Source organism: Rhinolophus hipposideros, assembly GCF_964194185.1.
Source record: "Rhinolophus hipposideros genome assembly, chromosome: 10".
NCBI lineage: Eukaryota > Metazoa > Chordata > Mammalia > Chiroptera > Rhinolophidae > Rhinolophus > Rhinolophus hipposideros.
The window spans coordinates 28,153,454-28,166,069 of NC_138056.1; the positions used below are offsets into that span (position 1 = coordinate 28,153,454).

The 12,616-nt window shown below is 42.6% G+C and overlaps 1 protein-coding gene across 2 annotated transcripts in view; it reads left to right on the forward strand.

Moving 5' to 3' along the window:
* Positions 1-342: 342 nt before the first annotated feature.
* The window catches only part of LGR4 (leucine rich repeat containing G protein-coupled receptor 4), a 96,232-nt gene continuing 83,958 nt past the window's right edge, over positions 343-12,616 (forward strand). The window contains exon 1 of one of the 2 annotated variants that reach the window (XM_081062563.1): positions 343-1,020. In XM_081062563.1, the coding sequence (XP_080918689.1) occupies positions 836-1,020 (185 nt within the window). In that variant the 5' untranslated portion in view covers positions 343-835. Of the gene's footprint in view, positions 1,021-1,725; positions 1,789-12,616 lie in introns of those variants that run through there. The other variant, XM_081062564.1, reaches the window with a different exon arrangement.

Here is a 12,616-nt window from a genome sequence, read left to right on the forward strand (position 1 = left end):
ATTTCTCAGGTCATCCAATTAGGAGATCCAATTTCTGCAGAAGAAGACGGGTGGGGGAGGGAAAAAGCACACTCTACGTTTTTAGATCCTTCTACCTTCAATCCACAACCTGCCACGCAAATAGAGCCAAGTCAGGGATTTTGCTTTGAACCACCAACCACCACCACTACCTTGTCACTCACTCCCGATGAACACGCCCCTCTGGTCCTACTCTTGGCCAATGGCGACTACCCTTCTTGCATAGTAATGAGCTCGAGACCTCCCCCGGCCAATGACGCTCCGGGAGAAGGGTTAGTTTTGCATGTACCTAAGTGATTTGCATAACTCAGTGGCTAGGGGCTTGGGAATCCGAGCGTGCAACCCTAGAAGGGAAAAGGACGGGAGGAGACTGAGCCGCGGTGGCGAACGAGCGAGGAGAGTCCGGGTGTTTGTGCGAGAGCCGGGCGGGGGCTGGGGCGAGGGGCCGGCATGGCTGAAGGCTGCGCTCCGCAATCCTGAAGAGCGGCTGCAGCGGGAGGCCGGGAACCCGGAGGCGGGGAGATGGCAGAACGCGGTCTCCGTAATTGCGCCCGGTCGGGCCGGCTGGCCTGAGCCGCCAGAGGAGTGGGGCTGCCTCTGCGCTTCCATGGAGCAGCGGGAAGGGAGGAACTCCGCAGCGCCGCGTCCCTGCGCTGCCGCCGCGGACTGTTGAAGGGGCCGAACCCGTGCGACTGCGAAGAGCGGAGAGCGCCGACCCCTGCCCGCAGGCCGGCTGCCCGGGGGTGGCGGAGGGCAGCGGAGGCGCGCCGAGCGAGCTGCGCCGCGGGGAAGGCCGGCGCGGGAGTCGGCCGCAGCAATGCCGGGCCCGCTGGGGCTGCTGTGCTTCTTCGCCCTGGGGTTGCGCGGCTCGGCCGAGCCCAGTGGCGCGGCGCCGCCTCTCTGCGCGGCGCCCTGCAGCTGCGACGGCGACCGTAGGGTGGACTGCTCCGGCAAGGGGCTGACGGCAGTTCCGGAGGGGCTCAGCGCCTTCACCCAAGCGCTGTGAGTGCGGGCAGTGGGGGCGTCCGGGAGGGGGCGAACCCGGGGACGGTGGGGGGGGGCGGAGCCATTGGTTAATCCCACCCCACACCCCAGTGTCCCAAGGCGGGGGGTGCTGGTCACCTGTGTGGGTGGGTGCTTGGCACCCACGACCGCGCCGCGGGCTTTCCAAACTTGTCCAGTCCGGGTCCGAGCCGTGGGTAGCTCTTTTATTTTTTTTTTCACAGTTTTTGGGCACAGTTACTTCCCCACCAACTCCCAAGTGCATCTGGGGCCAAGGAGGAGGGAGGAATCTGGAAACGTTTGCCCCTGGCAGCCTTTTCACGCGACCTTCCCTTCTCTCGCGGGCCCCTGCTCAGCTGGCAAGAGCTTTGCAATCGGCGGGGGTGAGGGCGCCTGCAACTTGGCCTGAGTCTGCAGACCCAGGCACGTTCCGTGGGGGAGCACCTGGAGCCTCCTGGGCTCCAGCATGTGGGTTGAAGAAACACCTGTACCTCTGGGCGAATCGCCTTCCAATTTGGCTCTGTCCAGGTAGAGCGACCTGGCACCTCGGTCCAGTGCCACACTGGCCTTACCAACAAACGCCCCAGGGTCTGGAGCGCGCAAAGGAGCCAGGCCAAAACAAGGGACAGAGAGGGGGCAATTGCAGGTTTCTCTTGGTGAAGATAATCTTCTTACCCAACGAGGCCTTCTAAAAGAAGGAATTCTGACCTGAAGTACAGGATGTTGGAAGAAAAAGTTCCAGAGCATATGCTCTGCCCAATTGGAAAGGTAGGCAGCAGTTTTCTGCTGTACCTTAACCAGCAAAACTTTCTTTTTGAGTTGCCTGCGGTTGGGAAAATCTCTCAAATGGTTGTCACTTAAAAAAAAAAATCTCCTTCTTTAAACGGGGACCAGAGAGCTTTAGACACTCCTTTCAGAAAAGAAGAGGAATCTGAAATTGCTGTTGGAGGTGGCATTGGCAATTGCCATTAATAGAGAAAGAACAGGGTAATTGAGTGCAGGGCTTGGTGTATGCTCTTGTTGTTGTATTGTGCGGCCAGTTGAGTGATTAAATCAAGAGCAGTGAAAGACCTGTTTGAGAGAGGAAGGGATTCTGAGAGGTCCTCGGGTAAAGTGTATTTCCTTTTACCTTATAGCTACTGAAAGGGACCTCTTAGAAATAGACAGTTTTAAAGGAATAACAGACCCGGTGAAGAAATTCTTTCTTTGCAGGCCAGCTGGGTGATGGGAGGTGTTCTACTTGCCCTCTGCTAATGGGCTTTTATTGAGGAGGCCTGTTGCCTTGGAACCTGTCTCATTCTTTGGCCTCCAGCCTCTCTCTCACCCACTCCCTCTTCAGGTGTTAGTTATGTATTTGAAGTCATTTTCCTTCAGTGTGGTGAAATTTAACTTTTCACTGAAAAAAGTTAACTTTGCAGTGAGGAACAGTTTGCCCACAAAGGTACTTTAAGTGGGAAAGTTGGAGTGGAAGTGGGGAGAAGACGTGGGTAGAGAGGATGGGGCTATTTCCCCCCCCCCCAGGTCCTCTTGAAAATTTTGGGGAATTCATGCATGAGAGCTGCCTTTACCTGAAACCTCTGCCTAGCCTCTCTATAAAACAAAAGTATGGTTTTACTATTTTGATCCATTGTAAAGACCTTGTTTAGCAGATTCCTCGAGTTTTAATGAGTAGGCTTGCCCTATAAGGAAAAGGGCTGTTTTCCATTAGCACCTAAAACCACAAAGAAATATCACACTTTTATGAGAGCACACTCTGTAGAGCGTCAGGCATCTTCCTTTAGAACTCGCTGAAGGTAGTGAAATGCTATATTCTCAACCCTGAGCCTTACCAAATGTATTATTCATGGCGTGGGATACAAAAATAATTGGTACCAGTGCAGATTAGATTGGCTAAACTAGCATCACCACCACAGCACTTTCTGAGCTGTGGTGGTGAACATGTTATAATTTCTTCTCGCATTTGTGACCTCTGGATAGAATGATTGTACATCATGATAACTCCTTAGTTGACCCTGAAAAATATACATCTAAAGGGCATTTCAAGGGCACCATATTTGCATGTTGGGAAGCCAGCTAGTTTCCAGTGATTCTCAAAAGCCATGTGGAGGAGAGACAGGTGCTGGGGGTCTGCACACTTCAGTAATCTCCCAGGACATCTTGAAGTCACCTGAGGTCTCCTTCCAAATCTGCTGTCTCATCACCGCGTCAGTGAGCTGCACTGACACACTAAGGGACTGGATTCCTGATCCCCACGCTTTTGTTCACAGATGCCTAATTTCTGGAGCGTGCGCATCAAGGTGTACTTATTAGTTATACATAAAATGACAAACACGAAAATGGAAGTTAGAAAGGTGAGACTGTCATTGCTCATCATAGTTCTTTTATTTTCCTTGCATTCCTCAGTGGGGTGGGACCTTCCCCTCCCCCAGGGGTGTGCGCATCCCACTTTGGAGACCTCAGCACTGATGGCGGGGATTTTATTTTACCCCCACTTGGAAAATGTTGCAGTGGATAACTAAGGACTCAAACCACACCACGAGACAGAATCGGGCCTAGGAATTCAGGCCTCTTTCCCACATGGGATCGCCAAATTCAGCCTTCTCACCACTTTAAGTCTTCTGTCCACATCTGAGAAGGCCCCAGAGAGGATACCTGCTGCTTCTTCAGGCTCGTTTAAACTTGTTCTGTCTATCAGTGTCTGTTTCCTGCTGAAAGCTGCTTTATCCGAAGCTGGGGGCAGAATCAGATATAATCCTCGGTATTGTTGATGGGATTCTTGTGTTCACACCAGTTGCTGCACCTGTAGTTATTTATATTTTGCAACGGCAGTTCTCTACCCTGTGTCACAATGCACTGGCTTGTCCCAATTCACCCCGAAGTGTATTAAAGGAAGTACTCTTACTAGCATTAACATTCCGAAGTTTGTTTTATCAAAAGGATTAAAGTTATTCCTGTATTCTGGTCATAAGGTGACTCTTAATTACCTCCAACGCAGGATTCTTGATCAGGGAAAAAGAGATGAAGTCACAAGGGTGGTGGAGAGAGGCTTGTGTACTGTGTCCCCTGGTTTGTGTGTGACTGCCTCCACATTTAAGAACTAGACATAGAGCACGAATTTCCACAGCCTAGATTATGTCTGGGGCAGTTGTAAGATTATAAAGGCTGTTTCCGTGGCTGTGTGGAGATGGTGGTGGGTCTTCATGCTTGATCATAGTTCGTACCATGCCAGTAATCATGTAGCTTTGGGCAACTCATTTTTTATTTTTTCGGTGATAATTTCCTTGTCTGAAAAATGAAGTAATTGGATTCACTAGATTATATATGTAAGGCTGCTTGTAGCGTCCAGAAGTTCTATGATTTTATAATTCTTACATAATTTTAGGATGGCAAGGTGGAGATAATGTTATGATCCTGTCATAAAAAGATCCCAGGAGTAGCAGAATATCGTTCTAGTTGAAGTTGCACAAGCCCATTTATTACCACTCGGAGGAGGAGTTCTTTGTGTTTGGAAGTGTGTGTTAGGAAATTTGCCATGGAGACTTGTTGCAGAATGCTTGACTAGCGAAGGCGCTTTGCTGGAGTAGAATAGTCCTGCTTGTTTCCTGTGGGTATGGCTTAACACTGGGAAAAGAAAATCACCCTGTTTCAGTAATTTGGATACTGTACAAAAAGTTACTCAATGTCCTCACTTCCATATAATTAGTCATAATCTCTTTAACCTTCACAGTGTGCGTATGCTGTACGTGGGCAGGTTATCAAGCTTTCTATATAAAATTGATGGTTACCTGAGGGACTTAGAAGTGTTTTTAAAAATAATCTGTTGCTTTTTCTTCTCCTTTTGGAAACATCATCTCAGATTCTTCCCTAGGGTGTATTTTTTCACTACACCGAACCCCTTTCTTCTTTTAATATAGTATCATTTGACAGTATTTGCTTATGTTTCCTCCAATGTCTGCTGTATTCCCTGGCAGGTCACTAAATCAGGGGCTAAATATTTATGCCTTTTGTGATGGTAGAGTTTTGATATCTCTTGAGTCTGAATTACTATCTGTAAATTGCAATGTTAGCTTAGTTCGAGTGGTATGTCTTTTTAGAGATGTATTAGTATTACATATAACTGAACTTGGCTCTAAAGGTCAATGTAAGAACATCTTTAAGTATGTACATAGATCCTTTATTTTACAAACGAGTGAACTACTGAGTTCTCTTTAAATGCAAGAGAGGCAAGAGCATTCTACTGGGAATATGGAGAGCTGTTTTCCAGATCTGTCAATAAATCACACGAGTGACCTTGAGAGGGTCACATACCTAACTCTTTGGAGCCTCGCTTTCTTCACCTTTAAAACAAAGAAGTAAACAGCTCTTACTGCCAAGAGTTTTCTTTTTATTTAATTTGATTTTTGTGGTTTTTTTAAATACATTTTTCGGATCCTCTCTGTTGTGTTAAGGGAAGTATAGGTGTGTAAACCATGGACTACCACCCACCCAGGAAACCTCCAATTGTCCAAATCTACTGGAATATTTCCATTAAATGGGGAACTCACTGCCTTACAAGGTGACAATGTGCTGGGCATGGTCTGAGCAATTCCTAGGACTCGCATTCTGGGCTTCTTAAGTCTTGTGGTAACCACTCATATTTTACGATTTCCAGTTGAACTAAATGCTAATGGCAGTTATGGTATCACAAACATTTGTTGTCCAAGCACTTGGCTCTTAACATTAGAGTTGTACGGTAACGTTTGACAATTTAATCTCTTATGGAAGATCAAAGTTCTCTACTGGTAGGTGGATCCAGGCAAGTTTAGGCATTTTCTTGGTCTTTGTCAGTCTATCTCTCAAATTTTTATTTTAGTAATCTTTATAATAGTGGAAAGTACTGACAGCCTGCAAGTTTGGATTTTGCTTTCTAGTCTCTTTGGTTGTACCTGTCCTCATAGCTCTCATTTGCTTATCAGTAAATAATGGATATTGGAGTAGATGATGGCTCATGTCTCTCACTGCTCCGAATTTCTCAGCCTCTGTGTAGAATATTAAGCAAGTAGAGTTTTAAATATCCTTAAGTGACTCACTGAAATTTTTCTAAGACTGTCTCTCACTTTTTCTCTATAAAAAAGATGTAAGTTTCCATAAAAGCACAATATTTGTTGGGATACCTGCATTAAAAGTTAAACTCTGCCAAATGTGCCCTTACCTCTGAAAAATGTAACTAATACAACGTAGAGTGCTCTTGGTAAGACAGCTTAGCTTTTTCAACTTTTTAAAGCTAGATCTCAAGGTTTTGGCTTTGGAAAAACGTTATCCAGCTTGTTCTTTAACAGCCTCCTACAGCCTTCAAGTTTTTGGCAGTGCTGCAAGCTTGTTTTCTTACATACAAAAGAATATTGATAACTTTTTTCCTTTTTGTTCCCCCAACTCTGTTCAGCAAAGTGTAGCTTTTAAAAAGCTTCATTGAGGATAATAAAATGCTCTATTTTTAAATTCTGTCAGTGAAGAAGAAAAATCTAGGGCATTTATCAAATTAGTACTTTTACACAATGGCTAATTTGTCTACCTTTCTTGACATTTCTTTTGTGTCTTTAAATGCTTGATGGTCAGACTGTAGGCGGGGTATCAGCTCTACTGTCTGAAGTTGGGCAAGTTCAAAATTTAGTTTAGAAATCACTCTTCGCAGGAGATAGATCATGGTTTTATAGTTCATATACATTTAACAATTTCTCAAGTTTCTGAACACATTAGTAAGTTAGTACTCAAATACCCCCTTTAAATGGCATGATGGAATTAAGTGGTAGTATAGACTCTGCATTCACCCACCCGGAGATAAATAGTTGTTATTAAACTATGTATATGGCTGGGACTATTTTTAGCAAGATTCTTAAAGCATACTGAAGTATTCCGTGTCATGTAGCAAGCAATTAAAACTGAATGCTTGGGGTGGTTGTTTTTAGCCTCTAAAGCATGTTTTGATGCCATTACATATTTTAATTGTGAAAACACACTAGCAAGATTTGGTATACATTTCTTATTTTAAATGCAAATGATGAAAGTTTTGGAATGCCCTTCTAATAGTCTAGGAAATGAACAGTTTTACAAAATATATTTTTGTAGTTCTCCTAGCTTTTCTGTACTGGAAGATCTTATGGGGAAAGCATTGGACCACCCCCCTGTGGCAACATGTTGGCCCATTAGAATATAAGAATATCCTTGTAAGGAAATGTAAACCATAGATATTTTGGGAGGCAGCTGGGCCAAGACTGGGTATATGTTTAGATCCCAGGCTGGTCTATTGCCTGTGCTAGTGACATGTGGGGAGGAAGCATATCTAATATATTACAATATACGTAATGACCCTTTATCCTTCATGTTTACATTTGCATGTGAGTATTCTGAGTCAATACAAGTAAATGTTATGTAAGTCCCTTTGGCTAGTGTTTTTCCCTTCTATTTTTAACTAAAAGAAGGCAGCCCTTTCTTAAAGTTTTAAATATAAAGTCGACCATTGATAGAACGAAATCTTGACAAGAAAATGTTTTTCATACTTGAATCAGATTTTAGAATGTGGTATACAGAAAAATCCTGAGTTATATTCTTGCCATGGCAGTATATGTTTAAAGTTTTATTTGGGGAAATTTTCCCTTCTCAGAAGAGTGACATAAATTTGGCAGGGGGATGGCACCTTTACCTGGAGCTGTAGTAGGCAGGGCTAAGGAATGTGCCTGGAATTGCTTCGGGTCTCACTTTGCCATTCCCCTCAGGCGACGAGGTTCTCACTGTACTTCTTCCTACGTTTAAACCTCAGAGTAACTTGCTCTGTACGTGCTGACACTGAAACCTCCCCTGAAGAGTTTGATTAGAGTTGTTTTCCTATTTCCTAGCAAGGTTGTTGGATGTTATTAATTTTCACTCTCGTCATGTTTCTTGATTTGAAGGTGCAGGATGGGAGATGTGCTTCCAAGTTGGCAGTCTTTTCTCAAACTTGAGGGATTGGGCTGTAATGTTGATTAAACTTCCTCATTTTGCCCATTTTCCCAAGGGTAAGCGTCATGCTTGGAGGCCCTTGGAGAAACTGTATGGATCATATGTGAAGGGCTTGGCAGACTACATTTTTCTCAGGGAAGAGGAAACCCATGATTGCCACTCTTCTAGATTGTCACCCTTCCCTTGTGGATGAACCATCTCAGAGGGCTGCTTTCTTGTAGGAGAATTCTCCAGCAAATGAGAGCACTGTCTTTTGAAACACCTTAGGAACTCAATATTCTGAAGTCTGTCAACTCTTCTCTTGGTGGTAGTGGGAGAGAAAACGAATGTCAGCTAACCTTTAGGTTTCTTAATGTTCTTGAAGACGCTTCATATGCACGTCTGTTTTAGGCACTAAATTAATCCAGTCTTTGCATTTTCCGAATGTGATAATTGCCCGTTGGGTCTACCTCAAGCTCTCATCTCACATCAATTGAAACATATGCAGAATTCTCATATAATTAGATCAGAGTTAAGGGAATATTAAATCTCAAATATTTTAGTATCCTCCTCCAAAAAATTAAATTTTATGGGTTTACTAACTTGATATTTAGCAGTTTATCATTATCTCAGTTTTTATCCTTGCTGAGTTAACTTCTGCTAGTTCATCTCATTTGATTTGTGGTTTTTTTTAAAAATCTTAATATTTTCCTGTCTTTGTAATACAGAAAAATTTTCTTGTTGGCCTTCTGTTCTCTCCAAGGTTATTTTAAGTCCATGGTCGTGTAATCCAGCTATTTATGTCACTATCTACTTTCCAGTCTTCTTTTTATAGGCATATTTTTGTGTACAGGCCTTCAAACATGGTTTTGCTTTTGAAAGTGTGACACGGAATCAAGAGCCCTGAGTTCCTGAATCTGTGAGCTTGGATATGTCATTTAATCACTTAGGACATTGGCTTTCCCATCTGCAAAAACATAGTCTGACTGTCTTCAAGGGTCACCTATAGGAAACTCTAAAGCAAGACCTCTTTGAATGGCAGTGAGGACCCAATTTGTTGTCATTTGTTTTGGGAGTGGCTAAGCAATTGTGTATGTGTGTTATCATCTTGTAATTTAAGATGCTAAACCCTAATTCTCTAGTTCTTTGATTGTGTGTCACTGCAAAGCCTATTGTAGACATCACAGGTGAGCCACTATGTTAATGAAGAAAAGGCTGCTCATTTGGCAGATTTTCCATTTAGAAAATCATCAAGAGTTTGGTGGAGAAAGAGGAGGACATATGTGTTTTTTTATCAAATGCCTCCATATAGGTGGTGCTACTCCCCTTCTAAGAAGAAAGCCTGATGGTGGGGAGTTAAGTTTCTCTGGAGGAGAGATCTCAGGGGAAATCATATTTTTTCGCATGGGTCTCTCTGATTTGGCACTGCCTTCCTGAGATGGCTGGTCAAGTACAAAGGTGCTGTCCTAACAGGGAAGCAGTGTTTCTCCTCACAGCAAATGGGCAAATGACTTTAGATAGTGATCTTTAGATGCTGATTTTCTGATTCCAGACTTTGGACCACTGAGGATTTTCATTAAACACGCTAAGTCTTTGGGAACCCCCATGCTAATGAGTGCTCACTGTAGGTTCTCACATCACTTTTCATGTTGGAGATGACTAAAATTTACTCAGGATTGACAGTTTAGCTGCGTTCTTGTTTCTTCACGTCACTTTGTTTCTAGAAATAACGCTCATTATGAGAGAACTTTTTCTTTTAAGTACTTTGAAAGTGATATTTTACTCGTTATTGGACCCCTATGTATTCTTCATTTACATTTGAAACTAAATGTTCATGTTTTGTGGATAAAGAAAAGCTATCATCTTAAAAGTAATATTAGAACTAAAATCCTTTAGTTAAAGTCTTTCATATTTCTAAAAAGTTATATGGCATTCATGTTAAGCACAGTTTAATCTTTCTCTGAAACTTTAAAAACTCTTCTGGGTTTTGATTCAGACCTGATTGGAAAATGAATTATAAAGCCAGAGAAGCAGCTAATGTATGCAACAGCGCTCACAACCTATTTAGATTGGCTGAGTGTTTCAAATACAGTTGTGCATATTTTCTACCCTGGGTCTCTTTCTTTTAAAAAAAAAATGTTTGAGATGTTTTTCCCATTACCATCTTGACGTCTGCCTGGTTACACATGAATAGTTTGACCCAGTCCCTCAGCAGGGAGACTACCGTGGCCTTGCTTTCAATAGCCATGTCACCGACAAAGAAAACATATGGACTATTTCATTCCTGTCCTTTGCAAACAATCTGAGGCTGTGAGGGCATGCAGCAGAGGGCTTCATTCTTCATGGTAGGTTGGCAAGTTTATGCGCTAACCACAGGCTCTGCTGTTAGCGATCAAACTGTGTTTTGCAAAGCCCCCTTACATTCTGTGGAAAGGGAATCTCGTGTTTTGGATAAATAAGTTTCTAATATCCCATTGAATTAAGTTTGTATGACCCACTTTCATGGTTGGGTTTCCTACTTAATCGTATATTTCCCCGAAGGGAGGGAGCGTGCTTGTGCACGCGTGCGCATTCTTGCACGTGCACGTGTGCCTGCGCAGGGCATTTGGATGCTCTCCTCCCAGTTTGGACTTGTAGTGTTGGAAGGAGGGTGCTTGATTCCCAGTAGAACATGCCTTCAGGACTATCTGTCTTAGTTTATCTTCCCTTTGTTTATCTTCTTGTCAGTTCACAGAAAGAGGTCAGTTGATCATTCTCCTGCTAGTTGAGCACGGCTGCACTGACCTTGAAAGATTTCTGTTGCATAAAACCAGCCTTCTCCTTGAGGACTTGGTTTCAGTTCAGTAAGCATCCGCTCAGCAAGCATTAACGGCTTGGCTTTGTGGCCTCCAAATCTATGAGAGGGCCCAGAACATGGAAAAGGTGTGAATCACTTGCTGTCTTTTTCAGGTCTTCTTCTGTGGTAAAAGAATTTGCATTTACTGAGATGTGGCATTCCAGAAAGAGAAACAAAACAAAACAAAACAAAAGCCTACGACATCCAAAGATGAGAAGATTCATGACTTTGGCGGAAGAAACAATGACATGCATTTTATCAGGATCCTTTCCAACCCTCAAGTTACCCAAGCCTGAATTTCTAGTTTCATTTTATTTCTTGGACATGCAGGCTGGTTTTGATAGGAGTTGAAGATTTATCTAAAAGGAAGTGAGATTCTGTTTTATCCTAGATATAGCCAAATATTTAAATGTTTATATGCATCACATCTAGAAGGTATTTCTGGTGGTTCTTGGCATCAATACTGAACATTGCCTGTAAAACAATGTGCTAATAGAAATTACTGCCTCTTACATTTTCTCGTAAGAGTAATTCCTTTTGCAGTTCTTGATAATAGTAGATGTCCTTCAAATTTGTTGGCTCTTGGAAGGTTATATTTAAAAAGTTTAGGTATTATGGTTCTTCACAAATAAGTCTATTTGAGGTCCCCTTCTTTTAGTTCTCCCGTATTTTTATCCTAAAATAACGAGTTTAATCTAGGATGTCCCATCATCCTTCTTTGACTACTTAACTGACATTCATAACTATGAATTCTTAGGGAAAACTCCCTCAAATCTCTCAATCATAAAATTCACCCTTTTTAGTGTACTGTTCTGTGAGTTTTGAAATGTATACAGTAATAAAGTAGCCACCTCTTTCAAGATCTAGAATATTTCCATCATTCCCCCCTGTAGTCAACCTCTCTCCCCTGACAACTGATAATCCGTTTTCTACCTTAGGTCTCTTATTTTATATTGTTTTGCATTTATCAGAATGTCCTGTAAATGGAATGAAACAGAATGTAGTCTTGTGCCTGGCTTCTTTTACTTATGTATTGGAGATTCTATTATACCATGAATTTGCGTATGTCAATCTGTAATATTCCTTTTTGTTGCTAAGGAGTATTCCACATATGGATGTGCCATAATTTGTTTAGCCATTATCCAGTTGAAGGACATTTGCCTTGTTTCCAGTTTGGGGCAATTATGGATAGAGCCAATTAAATATTCACATAGAGGTTTTCGTATGAACATAGCTTTTCATTTCACTTGTGCAAATACCTAGGAGTGAGATCCTGGGTCATATGCTAAGGACGTGTTAATGAGAAAATGTTGCTCTAGGTTTTAATGTCTCAGAGCTGTAGTGAGGTTTGATCACTAACTATGGCTTCAGTATATTGTTAGCATGGTATGTATGTAGTATTACCAAAAGTTGTTAAAAAGGAATTTGTTTAAACATCTGTACTTTTAAAAGAGTAGAGTTTTTAGCCACCTTTTTGATCCCAATGTGGAGCATTTTGCTTGCAGTGAAAAATCTTCGAATTATTAGTGCATCCATGTGTGAAATGTCTGATGCATAAAAAATGGAAATTTGGTGAGGAATTGCTGGGCCTACCTGTGTATTAGGCATGTTCCATGTGTTAACACTAATTTCCACAGTAATCATTCTAGGTCCCTGGCATGACTCCTATTTTATAGCTGAACAAACTAAGATTTGAAGGGATTAGGTAACTTGCTCAGTGGTCCCACAGTTAGTGTGGGTGGTAGTTGGTCTGTGAAGCTCAGTTCAGTATTTGTTTGTAGTTTGCTTGGGTAATTGACAGTTTAT